Source organism: Oncorhynchus nerka, linkage group LG3 (genome assembly GCF_034236695.1).
Source record: "Oncorhynchus nerka isolate Pitt River linkage group LG3, Oner_Uvic_2.0, whole genome shotgun sequence".
NCBI lineage: Eukaryota > Metazoa > Chordata > Actinopteri > Salmoniformes > Salmonidae > Oncorhynchus > Oncorhynchus nerka.
In genome coordinates, this window is record NC_088398.1 from 1,408,691 (window position 1) to 1,430,982 (window position 22,292).

The following is a 22,292-nucleotide window of genomic DNA, read 5'->3' on the forward strand; positions in this document are numbered from 1 at the left end:
AAGGGGGCCGTGTGCCTGGGAAAGAGCAAGGGAGATAGACGAAGGGGGAAGGGCTGCCAACAGATTCATTTTGTGTTAATAACTACTCTACGATATGAAACGTTGATTTGAACCTTCTGATCAACTAGTGGGTCAGGCGGCGCCCCACTGTCTGATTCATATTGCGTTGATTTCTGATGATTTTCTCGATTATATCGTCTGAATGGGGTTAATAACTACTCTATGGTTGGCTAGTTATTTTATTTTCATGTTTACAATAGATGGTTTATTGTAGACTATATGTTGTATTTAGATTTAAAAAAAAATTGTAGCCATAATATGGTAAACTTAGGTATGCTATTATGAACCCTCCACAAAACGTTAAAAGTTACTTAAAAATTACTTTCCACAGATCAATGTTAGGAATGGCTCAAATATTTTAGCCACCACATTGCATCAGCACCTTGAGTGAGCAAGTGTGAACAGGCAATAAGGTGTGTGTGTCTGTGCATGGTAGTAGACCGAGTCATATTTCCACCACACCCTTAAAGTCAACATCAGTTCGAGTTTATTCAACCACATTGCTCAGAAACACAAACCATAATTATAATTATTCACAAAGCAAGGAGAAACTTAGTCATGTAGAACTCACAGACATATTCATTAAGAACATATTCACAGCCATGTTTTTAGTTATTTACACGTAGGCTACATTCTCCCGTGGCATGTATTCATGGATGCCAAGGGAAGCCAGGCTTCCCCAAGAAATTGACAAAAAAACAAGATAATGTATATTTTGTCTCTCTGTGTTTCATACGTTTTTTTCCTTCAATTCACAAGAGGTTGAATGGATCTCACCAGAGAAAGCAACCAAGCGAGCGAAACAGTGCCCCTCTGTCTCTATGTGTAGCCCATCTATCTGATGCTGTCTAGTCAACAAGAGAATATTGTTGCCGCCTGTAGCATTGAATGCAAGGGAAGCCAGTGAGCATTTGGACTCCCTTGATAAAAAAAAATTACACAATGAAAGCCAATCAGCGTTGAGATAAACTGAGTAAACTCAGCTGTGAATGGTCCTGGCCCAGCCTGAAAAAGTGTCAAGGGAAGCCAGTTTGGATTTGGCTTCACACCAATCACATCACATCAAAAGCCAAACGTCATTGACAGAAAAAACTTGAATTGTTGCTTCTCGTTGTGTTGTTGTCCTCTGGTGGCTAGCTAGCTAAAATGGGCACTTTCCTAAAATAGCCATGGATGGAGAGGGATTTGGACTTGTGGTTTTACTTACAGTGCATTTGGAAAATATTCAGAACCCTTGACCTTTTGCACATTTTGTTACGTTACAGCCGTATTCTACACACAGTACTTCATAATGACAAAGCAAAAACAGGTTTTTAGAAATGTTTGCAAAAAAAAGATAAAACTGATATCACATTTACATAAGTATTCAGACGCTTTACTTAGTACTTCGTTGAAGCACCTTTGGCAGCGATTACAGCCTTGGGTCTTCTTGGGTATGATGGTACAAGCTTGACACACCGGTATTTGGGGAGTTTCTTCCATTTTTCTCTGCAGATCCTCTCAAGCTCTGTCAGATTGAATGGGGAGTGTCACTGCACAACTATTTTCCGTTCTCTAGAGATGTTAGATCTTGTTCAAGTCCGGTCTCTGGGTGGGCCATTCAAGGACATTCAGAGACTTGTCCCGAAGTCACTCCTGCGTTTTCTTGGTTGTTGTTCTTAGGGTAGTTATCCTGTTGGAAGGTGAACCTTTGCCCCAGTCTGAGGTCCTGAGTGCTCTGGAGCAGGTTTTCATCAAGTATCGCTCTGTATTTTGCGCTGTAAATCATGCCCTCGATCCTGACTAGTCTCCCAGTCCCTGCCGCTGAAAAACATCCCCACAGCAAGATGCTGCCAGCAACATGCTTCACCGTAGGGATGGTGCTAGGTTTCCTCCAGACGTGACGCTTGGAATTCAGGTCAAAGAGTTCAACCTTGGTTTCATCAGACCAGAGCATCTTGTTTCTCATGGTCTGAGAGTCCTTGAGGTGCCTTTGGCAAACTCCAAGTGGGCTGTCATGTGCCTTTTACGGAGGAGTGGCTTCCGTCTGGCTACTCTACAAAAAAGGCCTGATTGGCGGAGTGCTGTAGAGATGGTTGTCCTTCTGGAAGGTTCTACCATCTCCATAGAGGAACTCTGGAGCTCTGTCAGAGTGACCATTGGGTTCTTGGTCACCTCCCTGACAAAGGCCCTTCTCTCCCGATTGCGTGACACTTCTTGCACTGAAATGCATTGCCTTAGTCCGCTGTGCCACTCAGGAGCACCATTTAAGAATTATGGAGGTCACTGTGCTCTTGTGGGCCTTCAATGCTGCAGAAATGTTTTGGTACCTTTCCCCAGATCTGTGCCTCAACACAATTCTGCCTTGGAGCTCTACAGACAATTCCTATACGACCTCATGGCTTGGTTTTAGCTCTGACATGCACTGTCAACCTTGGGACCATATATAGACAGGTGTGTGCCTTTCCAAATCATGTCCAGTCAATTGAATTGACCACATATGGACTCCAATCAAGTTGTAGAAACATCTCAAGAATGATCACTGGAAACAGGATGCACTTGAACTCAATTTCGAGTTTCATAGCAAAGGGTCTGAATACTTACATAAATAAGGTATTTCTGTTTTTGTATTTGTAATACATTTGCAAAAATGTCTAAACCTGTTTTTGCTTTGTCATTATGCGGTATTGTGTGTAGATTGATGAGGAACATGTGTTATTTACCCATTTTAGAATAAGGCTGTAACGTAACTCTGAATACTTTCAGAATCCACTGTGATTCTGTGTTCTGGCCAATGATTATAATGGCCATTCTGATCCAACCATAAAGTCATACATTGTGCCACTGGCCTGAGAGGATGGAAGTTCAATGTAGCTAGATGTAGTAGGCTAAAACAAGCTGGCTAATCGTTGCCCATGAAGGGAAGTAAAGGCAAGCAAGCAAGCATTTTAGCCAGCCTATAGGACAACAACAACAAAGTGTATACTGTAAGACAAAGTCATAGACAGTTTCAGCAACATGAAAGAGGAGGATAGCATTGGTGTGTCTACAAGTAGGGTGAGTCAACATGTTTTTTTCTCCTTACGCACACACACACACACACACACACACACACACACACACACACACACACACACACACACACAGCATATGTGAGTTGATGATGTTGAAATGGTGCTGGAATAGTGGAGGCTCCTGTTTTCTTTGTGATTTGCAGTAACTCTCCGGTGTTCTAAATCAATAGTTGTTTAGTAGTCCAAAAATGTCTAAAACATTAACTTGCTTTACCATGCTGTAGGTGATGTTACTGTACATGCAATATGCTTTGTGGACTTCACTGGACAGAGGTCGCTATCCGGGGGGGAAAAAAGTTTGGTTGAATTTATTCTGCCACTGTCTCGGCCTTTGGCCTATATATCACTGTCTTCTTATTGTCTCGGCCTTAGGCCTATATATCACTGTCTTCTTATTGTCTCGGCCTTAGGCCTATATATCACTGTCTTCTTATTGTCTCGGCCTTAGGCCTATATATCACTGTCTTCTTATTGTCTCGGCCTTAGGCCTATATATCACTGTCTTCTTATTGTCTCGGCCTTAGGCCTATATATCACTGTCTTCTTATTGTCTCGGCCTTAGGCCTATATATCACTGTGTCTTCTTATTGTCTTGGCCTTAGGCCTATATATCACTGTGTCTTCTTATTGTCTCGGCCTTAGACCTATATATTACTGTGTCTTCTTATTGTCTTGGCCTTAGGCCTATATATCACTGTGTCTTCTTATTGTCTTGGCCTTAGGCCTATATATCACTGTGTCTTCTTATTGTCTCGGCCTTAGGCCTATATATCACTGTGTCTTCTTATTGTCTCGGCCTTAGGCCTATATATCACTGTGTCTTCTTATTGTCTCGGCCTTAGGCCTATATATCACTGTGTCTTCTTATTGTCTTGGCCTTAGGCCTATATATCACTGTCTTCTTATTGTCTCGGCCTTAGGCCTATATATCACTGTCTTCTTATTGTCTCGGCCTTAGGCCGATATATCACTGTGTCTTCTTATTGTCTTGGCCTTAGGCCTATATATCACTGTGTCTTCTTATTGTCTCGGCCTTAGGCCTATATATCACTGTGTCTTCTTATTGTCTCGGCCTTAGGCCTATATATCACTGTGTCTTCTTATTGTCTCGGCCTTAGGCCTATATATCACTGTGTCTTCTTATTGTCTCGGCCTTAGGCCTATATATCACTGTGTCTTCTTATTGTCTCGGCCTTAGGCCTATATATCACTGTGTCTTCTTATTGTCTCGGCCTTAGGCCTATATATCACTGTGTCTTCTTATTGTCTCGGCCTTAGGCCTATATATCACTGTGTCTTCTTATTGTCTCGGCCTTAGGCCTATATATCACTGTGTCTTCTTATTGTCTCGGCCTTAGGCCTATATATCACTGTGTCTTCTTATTGTCTCGGCCTTAGGCCTATATATCACTGTCTTCTTATTGTCTCGGCCTTAGGCCTATATATCACTGTGTCTTCTTATTGTCTCGGCCTTAGGCCTATATATCACTGTGTCTTCTTATTGTCTCGGCCTTAGGCCTATATATTACTGTGTCTTCTTATTGTCTCGGCCTTAGGCCTATATATCACTGTGTCTTCTTATTGTCTCGGCCTTAGGCCTATATATCACTGTGTCTTCTTATTGTCTTGGCCTTAGGCCTATATATCACTGTGTCTTCTTATTGTCTTGGCCTTAGGCCTATATATCACTGTCTTCTTATTGTCTCGGCCTTAGGCCTATATATCACTGTCTTCTTATTGTCTCGGCCTTAGGCCTATATATCACTGTGTCTTCTTATTGTCTCGGCCTTAGGCCTATATATCACTGTGTCTTCTTATTGTCTCGGCCTTAGGCCTATATATCACTGTGTCTTCTTATTGTCTCGGCCTTAGGCCTATATATCACTGTCTTCTTATTGTCTCGGCCTTAGGCCTATATATCACTGTGTCTTCTTATTGTCTCGGCCTTAGGCCTATATATCACTGTGTCTTCTTATTGTCTCGGCCTTAGGCCTATATATCACTGTGTCTTCTTATTGTCTCGGCCTTAGGCCTATATATCACTGTCTTCTTATTGTCTCGGCCTTAGGCCTATATATCACTGTGTCTTCTTATTGTCTCGGCCTTAGGCCTATATATCACTGTGTCTTCTTATTGTCTCGGCCTTAGGCCTATATATCACTGTGTCACTATTGTCTTCTATATCACTGTGTCTTCTTATTGTCTCGGCCTTAGGCCTATATATCACTGTGTCTTCTTATTGTCTCGGCCTTAGGCCTATATATCACTGTGTCTTCTTATTGTCTCGGCCTTAGGCCTATATATCACTGTCTTCTTATTGTCTCGGCCTTAGGCCTATATATCACTGTGTCTTCTTATTGTCTCGGCCTTAGGCCTATATATCACTGTGTCAAGGCATATGAACTAACAACAGGTTATAGAGCAAACAACACAGTTATCACAACACATAGGTTGTAATATGGCTTTTATTTTTCTGTCTTGGCTTCCCCATTGATTTTACACACTCACTGCTACTGATTCTCCCTAGCCTGGGAGCCAGATATTGTGCTGCTTTACCCAACTCCTTCCCTGCTGCCATACCAAACATCATAGCAATCATCATTGGCTGAAGCAGTAAGACTGCCATCCAGGCTATGTCCACAATTCTTTACTCCTGCCTAGTGCCTATACACTTAATGGTGTTTTTCTCTTTCATTTCTACAGCCTTCTGTTCATTTGGCAAGAGGTACAACCTCCTGGAAAACACTAGCAGTCTCATTCACAACAGGGCCAGAATAAATTCTACTTACACACCAAGTTCTACATTTACACAGACAATGCAGACACAGTCCGATGCCATCACTGCTCTCTCTCTGTGTGTGTGTGTGTGTGTGTGTGTGTGTGTGTGCAGTATTAGTTTGGCAAGATATAATTATACTTTCAAAACAAGTAGGGAATTCTGGCTGCAACAGAAAGGGAGAGAGAGGAGAGAGAAAGAAAGAGGTAGGGAGAGAGAGTAAGAAAGAGGTAGGGAGAGAGAGAGAGTAAGAAAGAGAGGTAGGGAGAGAGAGGAGAGAGAAAGAAAGAAAGAGAGGTAGGGAGAGAGAGAGAGAGAGTAAGGTCAGGTAGTCATAGATACTATAGTTGTATGATTCATCCATGTTTTATTTTGCTGGACCAATCCTCCATAGCTTTAGCAAACACTTGAGCATTTAGAAACGCAACCTGGGGATAATCATACCACTAGAATAAGTTATCATTGTAATCATATGGTAGTAACAGAACAAGACATGGAGACATCCTATTGGATAAAGCCGCCGTGTTGATTTGCTAGTCGTCCAATCAGCTGCCAGAACTCCAGGAAGGTGAGCTCTCCGTCGTTGTTCTCGTCAATTGAGTCCATAAGTCGGTCGATGACAGCTGGGTCATCAGCGTTCTACAGGGGGGCAATAAGGGCCGTCAGAATCACTAGTTAAGAGGCTTCCTTTCCTCTTCTCAGATTCAGAACCACTGATCTGATTGTGCTTGTCAGAAAAGCCATGTTACGAGAAGATACCTTTCTACCATCTGTGGTCATGAGAAGGGAACAAGGAAATGAAGCTATTTGATGGGTGTCACTATTTGGCCATTCTATAAAGGATGGCGGTACAGCACTTTACAAGCACAAATGCAAATGTCTATTTTAGCATGGCCATACTGATATACCACAGGAGGCAGAGGTTGGAAGGACGAGAGGCATCTGTGCAGTCTATGTCCCCATCTAGAGGAAATGAAGTGGACCACAAACTGATGTTGTGGCTCACCAACCCTGCTCCTAGAGAGCTAAAGGGGGGACGCTTTTGTTACAGCCCAGCACTAATCATCAAGCTGAATCAGTTGTATTATAGCTGGACTGGAATAAAAGCCTGCGATCACTGGTTATTATAGTATTACTCAAACGTTACCACAGTAAAATTAACATGTAATTACCTTAACGAAGTTGGGGAGTTGTGTTTTGACCAGGCTCTGGAACTCATCTCTGCTCAGTGTGTCTGAGGATCCATCACTTCCAGCAAACGCCTTGAACTGGGACACGAGTACACCAATGGCTGACTCCATCACTGACAGAGAGGAAGAATGGAGAAGAGGTCGTGTTCTAATGGGACTAAACAGAATACAATACAGACACAGAGCTGACAGAGAGGAAGAATGGAGAAGAGGTAGTGTTCTAATGGAACAAAACAGAATACAATACAGACACAGAGCTGACAGAGAGGAAGAATGGAGAAGAGGTCGTGTTCTAATGGGACTAAACAGAATACAATACAGACACAGAGCTGACAGAGAGGAAGAATGGAGAAGAGGTAGTGTTCTAATGGGACTAAACAGAATACAACACAGACACAGAGCTGACAGAGAGGAAGAATGGAGAAGAGGTAGTGTTCTAATGGGACTAAACAGAATACAACACAGACACAGAGCTGACAGAGAGGAAGAATGGAGAAGAGGTCGTGTTCTAATGGGACTAAACAGAATACAATACAGACACAGAGCTGACAGAGAGGAAGAATGGAGAAGAGGTAGTGTTCTAATGGGACTAAACAGAATACAATACAGACACAGAGCTGACAGAGAGGAAGAATGGAGAAGAGGTAGTGTTCTAATGGGACTAAACAGAATACAATACAGACACAGAGCTGACAGAGAGGAAGAATGGAGAAGAGGTAGTGTTCTAATGGGACTAAACAGAATACAATACAGACACAGAGCTGACAGAGAGGAAGAATGGAGAAGAGGTCGTGTTCTAATGGGACTAAACAGAATACAATACAGACACAGAGCTGACAGAGAGGAAGAATGGAGAAGAGGTCGTGTTCTAATGGGACTAAACAGAATACAACACAGACACAGAGCTGACAGAGAGGAAGAATGGAGAAGAGGTAGTGTTCTAATGGGACTAAACAGAATACAATACAGACACAGAGCTGACAGAGAGGAAGAATGGAGAAGAGGTAGTGTTCTAATGGGACTAAACAGAATACAATACAGACACAGAGCTGACAGAGAGGAAGAATGGAGAAGAGGTAGTGTTCTAATGGGACTAAACAGAATACAACACAGACACAGAGCTGACAGAGAGGAAGAATGGAGAAGAGGTCGTGTTCTAATGGGACTAAACAGAATACAATACAGACACAGAGCTGACAGAGAGGAAGAATGGAGAAGAGGTAGTGTTCTAATGGGACTAAACAGAATACAACACAGACACAGAGCTGACAGAGAGGAAGAATGGAGAAGAGGTAGTGTTCTAATGGGACTAAACAGAATACAACACAGACACAGAGCTGACAGAGAGGAAGAATGGAGAAGAGGTCGTGTTCTAATGGGACTAAACAGAATACAATACAGACACAGAGCTGACAGAGAGGAAGAATGGAGAAGAGGTCGTGTTCTAATGGGACTAAACAGAATACAATACAGACACAGAGCTGACAGAGAGGAAGAATGGAGAAGAGGTCGTGTTCTAATGGGACTAAACAGAATACAACACAGACGCAGAGGAGAGGTTATTGAACTGAAAAATCATAAATACGTAGATAAAATACTACAGACCAAGTCAGGTCAACGACGGCATTGAGTAAAAACAGCAAGTGTTACAGAGGAGGAGAGAAAGAGACGGGAGGACAGTAGATAGAAACAGAGAGGGAGATAAAAGATGTATATTCAACTTATAGAGAAATATGGAGGTAGATTAGAATGATTAACTCACCTGGACACTGCTGCCGGTGGCTGAGGTGGTGACTGTGTTGAGGTGGTACGTGTGAAGGTAAGTTTCTCTCTCTCTCTTTCCCGCTCTTATACTCACCTCCTCTTCCTAAAATCAAGCCCCCTCCCATCTCGTGTAAATGTTTCTCATGTCATGGCGTACATTCTGTCCACTTCAAGGTTAAGGTGTCTGTAATAGTGTAAGCTAAATGACCCCACACTGACCACTGGTTTCTTTCCATGACGTGATTATAGGATTTATACAACACTGAAAAGCCCTCACCTTCAGACAGGAAACCACACGTGTTCATTTAACCATTTATTATTAAAGATTACAATACGTTAGTCTAGGCGTTAGGCTCTGCTCCTCCATGGTAGCTCACTGCTAGGGCATGCATAATGTTACGCTAATAATAATTACAGGCAGAGAGCAAGGTGTGCTATACCAGTCACCCTGCAGGAAGGAAACACAGAACCTAACAGGTGGAGGCTGTGGTGGCTGGTGGGTAAGCAGAAAACAGACAGCAATAACACCAGCGCATAGCTTGTGTGTGGCAGCCATCATGGAAGTGTGTGCAGAACCTGGTGGACTAAATAGACCACCATATTAACGTAGAGTGATGATTTCATTGATGCAATATCAGCTGATGCAACACTCAGGTTTCCTGTCTGGCTGCCATATGAATGTTAAGTCACTATGCTTATACTAAAACCTCTCAGGACAGCTCTTTTGGTTTACTTAGCTTTGGGCAGGACAAATCAACTTCATCAGCAGCAGAAATGAGGGATTGTGTATTGCATGTTTCGCCCTTTGCCTTAGAATATTCTATTGATTTGAGCCGGTCTTGATTCAAATCTAACATCAGTGTTATAAAGTCAGTTTTATTGTGAGTGTAGTTACGCGAGTCTCTCATTCTGACCAGAGTCAAAGGGTAGCAAATTATTCCCACCCTCTGGCATGAATGACATCTCCTCTCCTAGTCCAGCTATATCTGACATTAACCTCACAACTAATTAACCTCATTAACTAATGAGACACAGGAGTCTGAATCCAACTCCACTGAGTGAGGGGTTTGATGTGACATCATGCACGTATACATTCATGCTCACACACTCACAGGAAATGCACAGTTTCATTCCATTGCAGTTGAATGTCCGTTTAATAATTGAGCAAACACAGCGATGAGGATATAACTACAAAAACATACGTCCAACACGACTCTATTATCTTTGGATTTGAAAATGAAACACACACACAGGGCTTTGTCTGAAGGTTTAGACTATTCCAAATCTTAAAAAGACACGTCCCCATTTATTCACACAACACTGTAGAAATGCATCATCAGCATGATTAGTCAGCAGCTCTCACACAGACCAGGATGGCTTATTAACCCTCATCTCTCAGCCTGTAGCAATGGATGCCTAGTGATGACAAGACACTGTCCTTCTGCTGCAGAGGGTTAGAACCAACAGGCCCTGGGACTTACTGAGGAGAGGGCAGGTAGACAGCATACACCACTTTCAAACACACACACAGACAAGGACTCTTGCAAGCATGCACACACACATTTTAGTCAGTATAGCTGAGACAGCAGCTATACTATGTGGGTCTCTGCTTTAGATGGGAGGAGTGTTGCACTATAAAGCTATAAAATCACATCAATGAGTTACAGAGTGCAACATGTATTAAAACAAATGGTCATATACTGGAAACAATATCTAACCAATAGAAATGTGTTGTTTCCATGGGAGAATGTTTAGCATATTAATGTTGTCTTTGTGCTCAAATACACACAGCACAGATCCAAGAACAGTTCATTGAACAATCAGTGAATGAAAGAAAAGAGACAAAGGAAAGGTAGCCTAGCGTTTAAGAGCATTGGGCCAGTAACCGAAAGGTTACTGGTTCAAATCCAGGAGCCGACTAAGTGAAATATATGCCGACGTGGCCTTGAGCAAGGCACTTAACCCAGTAAGTCGCTCTGGATAAGAAAGTCTGATAAATGGAAGGCAAAGAAATCAATGTTAAAATATTATGCTAAAACAAAGTCCAGAAAGGAGTCCTTTGACGGCACCCTAATCTGAGATCAGTAGCGAACACTCTCTCTCTCTAAACGTAGAACATCAGGTGGAACATGCAGATGACTTCAGGATGCTTCCGGAGGATCATGCTGCAAAATGAACGTAGAATGAAAGGACATTTGAAAACACATACAGTATGTTATATACTGTAACAGTGCTAGGGTCAGGTTGACCTTCTGTGTAACTGAGTTACAAAGTTACTCATTACAGTGGAGTAGTTACACTTCAGGTAGAAATAGATTACTTTCATGAGAGCAGCAGGACAAATGGTGCCATGTCTGATCTGACCCCTTCTCTCACCAGTTCGTCTGCGTCTCTCTCTGCAATGTTTCGTCGTAAACGCTCCCAGAACGTTACCCTCTCGTCCTCATCCTGGGGCCAGTCCAGGTAGGTCCGGGTTCTGGCCAGCTTAGCCAGTCTGCAACACAAACACCCAGTACATCATATCACTACTGTTCATTTTGTTATTGTTCATATCACTACTGTTCATATCACTACTGTTCATATCATTTCTGTTCATATACAATGTATTCCATTCGAAGTTCAGTCCATTCAAGAGATGAGTTGGTGTGTTACCTGTGGAAGGCGGACAGCTCGAAGGGGGAGATGTGTTCTAGGAAGATGAGGATGAGTCTGTGGCTGTGCTCAGACAACAGGCGGTGTGTGGCCACTCTCATCTCCAGGCCACACCAGTCACTCCTCAGGTAGCGTCTGGTCAACACACACACTGTCCTCCTACTGCAGTAGATGTTCTCAGCGATGTTATCCACGATGCCCTTCCCTACCTGGGACAGGACACAACAGGCTGGGTGCTGTTTATCAATGAAATCTAATTTATTTGTGGTTGTACTTTGTACCATTATAGCCCCATATTCTCTATTCTCACACACACTTGCATGTCAAAGCGCGCACTCGCCCGCACACACACACACCTCAAAGTCTCGGTGGTGCAGACACAGTCGTAGTCGTGGCTCCCCCTCCTCTAGCATCGGGGCCATCTCTCCCAGTACCCACGCCTCGTCACCACTGCTGAACGACACAAACGCATCATACCTCACCTCCTCTTCCTCCTTCTCCTCTCCCTCTATCAGCTCCTCCCACTGTCCCCCCATCCTCCTATTCCTCCTCCACCACCTCCTCCCCACACGTCGCTCCACCCATCCTCTCAGACGAAAGAATAGAACGACACAGGGCCAGCGGAGGAAGCGGTATCCTAGCGCCAAGCACAGGAGGGTGCACACAGTGGCCGTTGTGGAGACGTAGGACAGGAAGTCGTCTTCGGTCTGGCAGAGGCGCTCCATGGTGGACAGGAAGTTGAGTCGTTGGTAGTGCCAGATGCACTGCTGTCGCTGCAGGAGCACCACCTGAGTCCATAACCAATCAATCATTAATCATCTGTAATCAATATACTGTATCAACTTCACCTCTTATAGTCAATTATCAAAAATCTATAAATTGACTGTTGTTGAAAGATTCTAATCAATATAATTTGTTGTTCACAGCACCCGTTAAAGACCAGAAATCAAACATAAATACACGATCCCTAGTAAAAACCTGTTACCTGTAATTAATCAACAATAATCTATATGTTATCAGAACTTTAGTTGGATCGGAACTTGTTCTACCTGTGTTTTGCGAGAGTTGTCAGCCCAGTCCAGAAGCCAGCCGTTGGAGCAGTCACAGCGGAAGTCGACCTGGTCAAAGACCAGCGTGGAGAGAGACAGCAGGGGAATGAAGACCCCCTCCAACAGGATCAGAGGGCTCTCACTGTACAGCCTCAAAACACGTAGAGACACCAGGTCTGTAAACATGGACTGGAGAGAGGAAGGGAGGGAAAGAAAGATGGAGGAAAAGAGAAAGGGAGAGAGGGGGGTGAAAGAAAGAGAAGGAGAGAAAGACAGTAATGAGAAGGAGAGAGAGGGAGATACAGTAATGACATTGTGAGGGAGGGAGAGAAAGACAGAGGGAGATAGAGATACAGTAATGAGAAAGAGACAGAGAGATCTGAAGTCAAATTTTTGTTGATGATCTGGTGCTTCTGTCCCCAACCAAGGAGGGCCTACAGCAGCACCTAGATCTTCTGCACAGATTCTGTCAGACCTGGGCCCTGACAGTAAATCTCAGTAAGACCAAAATAATGGTGTTCCAAAAAAGGTCCAGTTGCCAGGACCACAAAAGAAATTCCATCTAGACACTGTTGCCCTAGAGCACAAAATATACCTACCTCGGCCTAAACATCAGCACCACAGGTAACTCCCACAAAGCTCTGAACGATCTGAGAGACAAGGCAAGGAAGCACCTTCTACGCCATCAAAAGGAACATAAAATTCGATATCCCAATTATGAACTGGCTTTAAAATACTTGAATCAATGGTTGTGAAGTCTGGGGTCCGCTCACCAACTAAGAATTCACAAAATGGGACAAACACCAAATTGAGACTGCATGCAGAATTCTGCAAAAGCATCATCTGTGTACAACGTAAAACATCAAATAATTCATGCAGAGCAGAATTAGGCCGATACCCAGTAATGATCAAAATCCAGAAAAGAGATTCCACAACAACCTAAAAGGAAGTGATTCCCAAACCGTCCAAAACAAAGCCATCACCTACAGAGAAAGTAACCCAGAGTCCCCTAAGCAAGCTGGTCCTGGGGCTCTGTTCACAAACACAAACAGACCCTACAGAGAAAGTAACCCAGAGTCCCCTAAGCAAGCTGGTCCTGGGGCTCTGTTCACAAACACAAACAGACCCTACAGAGAATGTAACCCAGAGTCCCCTAAGCAAGCTGGTCCTGGGGCTCTGTTCACAAACACAAACACACCCTACAGAGAAAGTAACCCAGAGTCCCCTAAGCAAGCTGGTCCTGGGGCTCTGTTCACAAACACAAACACACCCTACAGAGAAAGTAACCCAGAGTCCCCTAAGCAAGCTGGTCCTGGGGCTCTGTTCACAAACACAAAAACAGACCCTACAGAGAAAGTAACCCAGAGTCCCCTAAGCAAGCTGGTCCTGGGGCTCTGTTCACAAACACAAAAACAGACCCCCAGGACAGCAACACAATTAGACCCAACCAAATCATGAGAAAACAAAAAGATAATTACTTGATACATTGGAAAGAATTTACCAAAAAACTGGAATGCTATTTGGCCCTAAACAGACTGTACACAGTGGCAGAATACATGACCACTGTGACTGAACCAAAATGAAATTAAGCTTTGACTATGTACAGACTCAGTGAGCATAGCCTTGCTATTGAAACGTCGCCATAGGCAGACCTGGTTCTCAAGAGGAGACACTGCCCACAGTGTGCCATCACAGCAGCAAGATTTGTGAACTGTTTCCACAAGAAAAGGGGTTGTACAACCCATATTTATGTTTATTTATTTCCCCTTTTGTTCTTTAACTATTTGTACATCGTTATAACACTGTATATAGCCATAATATGACATTTGAAATGTCTCTATTTCTTTGAAACTTTTGTGAGTGTAATGTTTACTGTTAATTTGTTATTGTTTATTATCTATTTCACTTGCTTTGGCAATGTAAACATATGTTTCCTATGCCAAAAAAGCCCTTTGAATTGAGAGCTACAGTAATGTGGAAGACAGCATTGGCAGTAACACGTGATGCCATCACTAGAAGTATCTAAGGATGTCAAGGTAGAGACACCAGGGTCATTATCAGTAGGCATGAAACTAAAAGCGGTTGGAAAAACGATCAATCAATGAATGATTCGATTGATGGACCAATAGCTAGTTAATACCCTGGTGAGGAAGTTGAGTCGACAGTTGATCAGCACTAGGCTCCTGAGCTCCGTCAGGTTCCTGAAGGTAACACTGGGGTCTGTGTGGTTGGAGAAGTTGAGGTTGGTCAGTTTGAGCCTCTTCAGCTTTCGAAGCTGGTTGATGGTGGTGTAGGGGGTGGAAAACTTCTCAGGGTTGGCTGAGAACTCAAACGACTCCAGGTTGAGGAAGTAGGGGGCCAGGAAAATGTTGTTGCAGTCAAATTTTGTCCCCTCGCCCACCTATTTTCAGAATATTTGTATTACTAAGATTACAGGACAATTACTGGTAGCTAGCCAGATCAGTGTCTGCTGCAACCAAGTCCTTCAGCACAACGTCGTTGAGGCATGACAATAACATGAATTGGCGGTAGCAGAAACTTATCTGGCTAGCTACCAGTATGATACATTTTCCTGTACAAGATCTGCTGCTTAGCTATAAAGCAGTGTTCTTCAATCCTGGTCCTGTGGAACTACAGCTTGACATAAGTTGATCAGGTGAACCAACCCACTGGGCACAGACATCATTTGGTTGAGTTGTGAACTAATGTGAATTGAACATGAAATCAACAACAAATGTCACCATGTCATTAGATTTAGGTTAAAAGATTGATGAAGAACATACTAAATGTTCTTAGGTTGATGACTTTTTGCAAATCCAATCAGTTTTCCACTTTATTTCATCGTCATCACAGATACAGTGCCTTGCGAAAGTATTCGGCCCCCTTGAACTTTGCGACCTTTTGCCACATTTCAGGCTTCAACCATAAAGATATAAAACTGTATTTTTTTGTGAAGAATCAACAACAAGTGGGACACAATCATGAAGTGGAACGACATTTATCGGATATTTCTAACTTTTTTAACAAATCAAAAACTGAAAAATTGGGCGTGCAAAATTATTCAGCCCCTTTACTTTCAGTGCAGCAAACTCTCTCCAGAAGTTCAGTGGGGATCTCTGAATGATCCAATGTTGACCTAAATGACTAATGATGATAAATACAATCCACCTGTGTGTAATCAAGTCTCTGTATAAATGCACCTACACTGTGATAGTCTCAGAGGTCCGTTAAAAGCGCAGAGAGCATCATGAAGAACAAGGAACACACCAGGCAGGTCCGAGATACTGTTGTGAAGAAGTTTAAAGCCGGATTTGGATACAAAAAGATTTCCCAAACTTTAAACATCCCAAGGAGCACTGTGCAAGCGATAATATTGAAATGGAAGGAGTATCAGACCACTGCAAATCTACCAAGACCTGGCCGTCCCTCTAAACTTTCAGCTCATACAAGGAGAAGACTGATCAGAGATGCAGCCAAGAGGCCCATGATCACTCTGGATGAACTGCAGAGATCTACATCTGAGGTGGGAGACTATGTCCATAGGACAACAATCAGTCGTATATTGCACAAATCTGGCCTTTATGGAAGAGTGGCAAGAAGAAAGCCATGTCTTAAAGATATCCATAAAAAGTGTTGTTTAAAGTTTGCCACAAGCCACCTGGGAGACACACCAAACATGTGGAAGAAGGTGCTCTGGTCAGATGAAACCAAAATGGAACTTTTTGGCAACAATGCAAAACGTTATGTTTGGCGTAAAAGCAACACCCTGAACACACCATCCTCACTGTCAAACATGGTGGTGGCAGCATCATGGTTTGGGCCTGCTTTTCTTCAGCAGGGACAGGGAAGATGGTTAAAATTGATGGGAAGATGGATGGAGCCAAATACAGGACCATTCTGGAAGAAAACCTGATGGAGTCTGCAAAAGACCTGAGACTGGGACGGAGATTTGTCTTCCAACAAGACAATGATCCAAAACATAAAGCAAAATCTACAATGGAATGGTTCAAAAATAAACATATCCAGGTGTTAGAATGGCCAAGTCAAAGTCCAGACCTGAATCCAATCGAGAATCTGTGGAAAGAACTGAAAACTGCTGTTCACAAATGCGCTCCATCCAACCTCACTGAGCTCGAGCTGTTTTGCAAGGAGGAATGGGAAAAAATGTCAGTCTCTCGATGTGCAAAACTGATAGAGACATACCCCAAGCGACTTACAGCTGTAATCGCAGCAAAAGGTGGCGCTACAAAGTATTAACTTAAGGGGGCTGAATCATTTTGCACACCCAATTTTTCAGTTTTTGAATTGTTAAAAAAGTTTGAAATATCCAATAAATGTTGTTCCACTTCATGATTGTGTCCCACTTGTTGTTGATTCTTCACAAAAAAATACAGTTTTATATCTTTGTTTTATTTTTTTATTTTTTTAAAAATTTTACCTTTATTTAACCAGGCAAGTCAGTTAAAGAACAAATTCTTATTTTCAATGACAGCCTGGGAACAGTGGGTTAACTGCCTGTTCAGGGGCAGAACGACAGATTTGTACCTTGTCAGCTCGGGGGTTTGAACTCGCAACCTTCCGGTTACTAGTCCAACGCTCTAACCACTAGGCTACCCTGCCGCCCCGTTTGAAGCCTGAAATGTGGCAAAAGGTCGCAAAGTTCAAAGGGGCCGAATACTTTCGCAAGGCACTGTATATTGTTGTTGCTTGAAATGATGTGGAAAGAACATTGATTCAATTAGTTTTTGCCCAGTGGGAAGTGTGTTAGTACTGGAGGATGGAGCAATAGCCTGCACACCTTTACATTCGCCAGGACCATGGTTGAAGATCACTGCTAGACATCACATTGAGATACAACACAGAGTAACTCCTCATCCTGGCCCACCTTCAGCTCTCGGACCATGGGGAACATTTTGTTTTCACAGTCAGAGGACTGGATCATCTTCCCTCTGAGCTCCAGGACCATGGGGAACTCAGGGGCGGGAACATGGCCTACGGTGAGGTAGGTTCCTGGGCCTGTGTCGATGAGGAGGTGCTGGAGCTTGGTGGGGAAGCCCAGGAACAGCATGTTGAGGTAGAGCTGGTAGATAATGTCTATCTCTCCCAGGCTGAGGTCTTGGAGTCGATGCTGTCTACGGAACACCCCATGAGCGATGCCCCCTGAGATCTTGTTCCCTTCCAGGAGGAGAACCTACAGTCACATCATCAATAATTGATTACCAAAATCTGTTTCCCCTCCAAACATATAGCATTTAGCACATCAACACAAATATCCTGTTCTGACCTCTAGAGCAGGCAGACCCTCAAAGTCGTCTGCTCCCAGCATGGAGATTTTGTTGTGGGTGAGGTCGAGGACGCGGAGGAGCGGCATCCCTTGGAGAGCCCGGTGGGCCAGGGAGGAGATATGGTTCCCACTCAGATCCAAACGCTCCAGCAGGGGCATACAGGAGAACTGAGAATGATCATGACAAACATCATACTCATCGCCATACTGATTTTATATAACATCATACAAATATCTCAAGTCAAATACATTTATCAGCAAAGTTATTGTATGTCAGTTAATTGAGGTATAGACATTAAACAGAAGTGACAGACTGACTGACCTGATCAGTGGTGATCTCAGTGAGGTGGTTCTCATGGAGAATGAGAGAGGTGAGGTTCCACACCCTCCCTCCCCCTGCTGAGCAGAACGAGGCATTGGTCAGCTTGGTCAGGACCATCATCAGACCCTGTATCTGACCGGTACCAGTCCAGAACCCCAGGTCCATACCAGACAGATCCTCAGAAGTCACAGACAGCTGCCTCAGACCAGGACCACACCTACAGAGTCAGGGTTAGCATATTACAACATTAGCCTGGTTGACAGATCTGTTCCTGTGCTCATTTGTTGTTCATAGACATGGGAATTAATTTTCACATTCAAACGATCAATTGGAGTGCTGTAGCTCAGTAGGTAGAGCATGGCACTAGTAACGGCAGGATAGTGGATTCCATTCCTGGGACCACCCATACGTAAAATGTATGAACGCATGACTGTAAGTCGCTTCCAAATCAAATTGTTTAGTCACATGCGGCGAATATAACAGGTGTAGACCTTACAGTGAAATGTTTACATCCGAGCCCCTAACCAACACTACAGTTAAAAAAAAATATGAATAAGAAATTAAAGTAACAAGTAATTAAAGACAACAGTACAATAACAATAGCGAGACTCTATACAGGGGGTACTGGTACAGAGTCAATGTGTGGGCGCGCCGGTTAGTTGAGGTAACATGTACATGTAGGTAGAGTTATTAAAGTGACTATGCACATATTATAACAACAGAGGAGACCAGCGTTGTGAGGGTGGGGGGGGTTTAGGACATTCCTCTATTCCTCTGGTATAGAGGTCCTGGATGGCAGGAAGCTTGGCCCCAGTGATGTACTGGGCCGTATGCACTACCCTCGATGGTGCAGCTGTAGAACCTTTTGAGGATCTGAGGACCCATGCCAAATCTTTTCAGTCTCCTGAGGGGGAATAGGTTTTGTCGTGCCCTCTTCACTACTGTCTTGGTGTGTTTGGACCATGTTAGTTTGTTGGTGATGTAGACAAAAGTGTCTGCTAAATGGCATATATTAATGTATTATTATAATTTATTACAACTGCTTAGTTACCAGTCTGTTTATGCTTGTTATTCTATGATTATATATGACAACTGCTTAGTTACCAGTCTGTTTATGCTTGTTATTCTATGATTATATATGACAACTGCTTGGTTACCAGTCTGTTTATGCTTTATCCAAATCCTTTGAGTCTGATGAGTCAGATCAGAAACCAGGCCCCCAGAAAACCCTAGACTAGACCTGGGGTACCCAACTCTAACCCCACGAGGTCCAGAGCCTGCTGCTTTCTGTTCTAGATGATCATTAATTACACACACCTGGTGTCCCAGTTCTAAATCAGTCCCTGATTAGAGGGGAACAAGTAATAAAATGCAGTGGTCCTGGCTTTGAGGTCCAGAGTTGAGTTTGAGGGAACTAGACCATTCTAAAGCCACTCACCTCTTCATGACCTCTGCGGTGAAGGCTGTGATCAGGGCCAGGTGCAGATTCAAGGACTCCACTCCATGTTTTACTACCAGAGTACACAGGTCAGACAGGCTGGGGGTGAACTGTCTCAAGGTGTAACTGGACAGGTAGAGCTTGTTAACCCTCCCCATGCCAGACCCCCACAGCTGGCCCACCCAGACATCCACCACAGACAGGGACAGACTGGACAGGTTCTGGAAGACAGACAGAGACTTCGGCTCTACCCTTCGCACCGGGTTTCCACTCAGATCCAGGATCCGGATCCTGGACAGGAGCACTGTGGGCCACGGATTGGATCCAGAGCAGCCTCCGTTCTGGATGGAGCTGACCATGCTGCCAGGCAGCTCCAGGGTCTCTAGTTTCTCCATCCCAGGGGAGAGGAGACAGAACAGTTCCCCCAGGTCTCTCGCTCCAGCCCTGTCCACCCTCAGGCTCCTCACCCGTACCAGGGGATCCAGCAGAGCAGGGGGGGCCAGGGCCAGACTCATACCAGCCAGGGTGAGCTCCTCCAGGCTAGACAGGCCCTGGAACACCCCTGGCTCCAGAGTGACGTTCACTCCCCCCCAGGAGGAGGAGACGAGGATGTGGAGGAACCTTAGTTTGGGCAGACCAGCGAAGGCCCCTGAGGTCACCTGTGAAAAAAGGGGATACACACACATCTAGGATTAAAAGTATGGGCTGAAACAATGCATAACAGCTACACACACACACACACACACACGCACACACACACACACACACACACACACACACCTTTGCCAGGTGTGAGCCATCCAAATAGAGGTGCTCCAGGAGGGGAATGTGAGAGAAGGAGTCTGCAGGCAGGGAGGAGGAGGAGTGAAGGATACAAAGAGAACGCACATCAGGAAACACCTCCTCCAGCCCAGTCCTGAGATAAAGAAAGATAAGATTAGTGATGGATTCTTATATACACTGCTCCAAAAAAATAAAGGGAACACTAAAATAACACATCCTAGATCTGAATGAATGAAATATTCTTATTAAATACTTTTTTCCCTCATGTGCTTTATGTATTGATTTGTTGTTAATAAAAACATTTTTTTTAAACAAACAAAAAAAAACTAAGGAGTGTCTCCGTAAGAAGCATCTCAAGGTCCTGGAGTGGCCCAGCCAGTCTCCAGACCTGAACCCAATAGAACATCTATGGAGGGAGCTGGAAGTCCCTATTGCCCAGCGACAGCCCCGAAACCTGAAGGATCTGGGTCTGTATGGAGGAGTGGCTCCGTAAGAAGCATCTCAAGGTCCTGGAGTGGCCCAGCCAGTCTCCAGACCTGAACCCCATAGAACATCTATGGAGGGAGCTGAAAGTCCCTATTGCCCAGCGACAGCCCCGAAACCTGAAGGATCTGGAGAAGGTCTGTATGGAGGAGTGGCTCCGTAAGAAGCATCTCAAGGTCCTGGAGTGGCCTAGCCAGTCTCCAGACCTGAACCCAATAGAACATCTATGGAGGGAGCTGAAAGTCCCTATTGCCCAGCGACAGCCCCGAAACCTGAAGGATCTGGAGAAGGTCTGTATGGAGGAGTGGCTCCGTAGAAGCATCTCAAGGTCCTGGAGTGGCCTAGCCAGTCTCCAGACCTGAACCCAATAGAACATCTATGGAGGGAGCTGAAAGTCCCTATTGCCCAGCGACAGCCCCGAAACCTGAAGGATCTGGGTCTGTATGGAGGAGTGGCTCCGTAAGAAGCATCTCAAGGTCCTGGAGTGGCCCAGCCAGTCTCCAGACCTGAACCCCATAGAACATCTATGGAGGGAGCTGAAAGTCCCTATTGCCCAGCGACAGCCCCGAAACCTGAAGGATCTGGAGAAGGTCTGTATGGAGGAGTGGCTCCGTAAGAAGCATCTCAAGGTCCTGGAGTGGCCTAGCCAGTCTCCAGACCTGAACCCAATAGAACATCTATGGAGGGAGCTGAAAGTCCCTATTGCCCAGCGACAGCCCCGAAACCTGAAGGATCTGGAGAAGGTCTGTATGGAGGAGTGGCTCCGTAAGAAGCATCTCAAGGTCCTGGAGTGGCCTAGCCAGTCTCCAGACCTGAACCCAATAGAACATCTATGGAGGGAGCTGAAAGTCCCTATTGCCCAGCGACAGCCCCGAAACCTGAAGGATCTGGAGAAGGTCTGTATGGAGGAGTGGCTCCGTAAGAAGCATCTCAAGGTCCTGGAGTGGCCTAGCCAGTCTCCAGACCTGAACCCAATAGAACATCTATGGAGGGAGCTGAAAGTCCCTATTGCCCAGCGACAGCCCCGAAACCTGAAGGATCTGGAGAAGGTCTGTATGGAGGAGTGGCTCCGTAAGAAGCATCTCAAGGTCCTGGAGTGGCCTAGCCAGTCTCCAGACCTGAACCCAATAGAACATCTATGGAGGGAGCTGAAAGTCCCTATTGCCCAGCGACAGCCCCGAAACCTGAAGGATCTGGGTCTGTATGGAGGAGTGTCTCCGTAAGAAGCATCTCAAGGTCCTGGAGTGGCCTAGCCAGTCTCCAGACCTGAACCCAATAGAACATCTATGGAGGGAGCTGAAAGTCCCTATTGCCCAGCGACAGCCCCGAAACCTGAAGGATCTGGGTCTGTATGGAGGAGTGGCACGTAAGAAGCATCTCAAGGTCCTGGAGTGGCCCAGCCAGTCTCCAGACCTGAACCCCATAGAACATCTATGGA

General features: G+C 44.6%; 2 protein-coding genes across 6 annotated transcripts in view; both read right to left on the minus strand.

Annotated features, from left to right (window-relative positions):
• Positions 1-5,560: 5,560 nt before the first annotated feature.
• LOC135563750 (protein S100-A11-like) lies at positions 5,561-8,983 on the minus strand. Its single transcript, XM_065006988.1, has 3 exons — positions 8,842-8,983; positions 7,062-7,192; positions 5,561-6,528 (listed from the first exon to the last, which is right to left on the minus strand). The coding sequence occupies exons 1-3, from the start codon at positions 8,966-8,968 to the stop codon at positions 6,394-6,396; spliced, it is 393 nt and encodes a 130-aa protein (XP_064863060.1). The 5' UTR covers positions 8,969-8,983; the 3' UTR covers positions 5,561-6,393.
• Positions 8,984-9,978: 995 nt separating this feature from the next.
• LOC115126659 (toll-like receptor 13) overlaps positions 9,979-22,292 on the minus strand; it is a 29,236-nt gene continuing 16,922 nt past the window's right edge. For 2 of the 5 annotated variants that reach the window (XM_065006983.1, XM_065006981.1), the window contains 11 exons: positions 20,369-20,504; positions 19,589-20,247; positions 18,151-18,367; positions 17,829-17,996; positions 17,430-17,735; positions 14,685-14,945; positions 12,545-12,733; positions 11,852-12,283; positions 11,496-11,704; positions 11,220-11,337; positions 9,979-11,008 (listed from right to left, as the gene is read on the minus strand). In XM_065006983.1, the coding sequence (XP_064863055.1) occupies positions 10,985-11,008; positions 11,220-11,337; positions 11,496-11,704; positions 11,852-12,283; positions 12,545-12,733; positions 14,685-14,945; positions 17,430-17,735; positions 17,829-17,996; positions 18,151-18,367; positions 19,589-20,103 (2,439 nt within the window). In that variant the 5' untranslated portion in view covers positions 20,104-20,247; positions 20,369-20,504 and the 3' untranslated portion in view covers positions 9,979-10,984. The other 3 variants (XM_065006982.1, XM_065006985.1, XM_065006978.1) reach the window with 3 other exon arrangements.

What these genes read in the sequence shown, in the direction of transcription:
- LOC135563750 (XM_065006988.1), bottom strand. Translation starts at nt 8,968, where the DNA reads ATGGGAGGGGGCTTGATTTTAGGAAGAGGAGGTGAGTATAAGAGCGGG. An exon ending in CCACCGGCAGCAGTGTCCAG is followed by an intron (nt 7,193 to 8,841) that starts GTGAGTTAATCA and finishes CCTCTCTGTCAG; the next exon opens with TGATGGAGTCAGCCATTGGT. An exon ending in AACTCCCCAACTTCGTTAAG is followed by an intron (nt 6,529 to 7,061) that starts GTAATTACATGT and finishes GCCCCCCTGTAG; the next exon opens with AACGCTGATGACCCAGCTGT.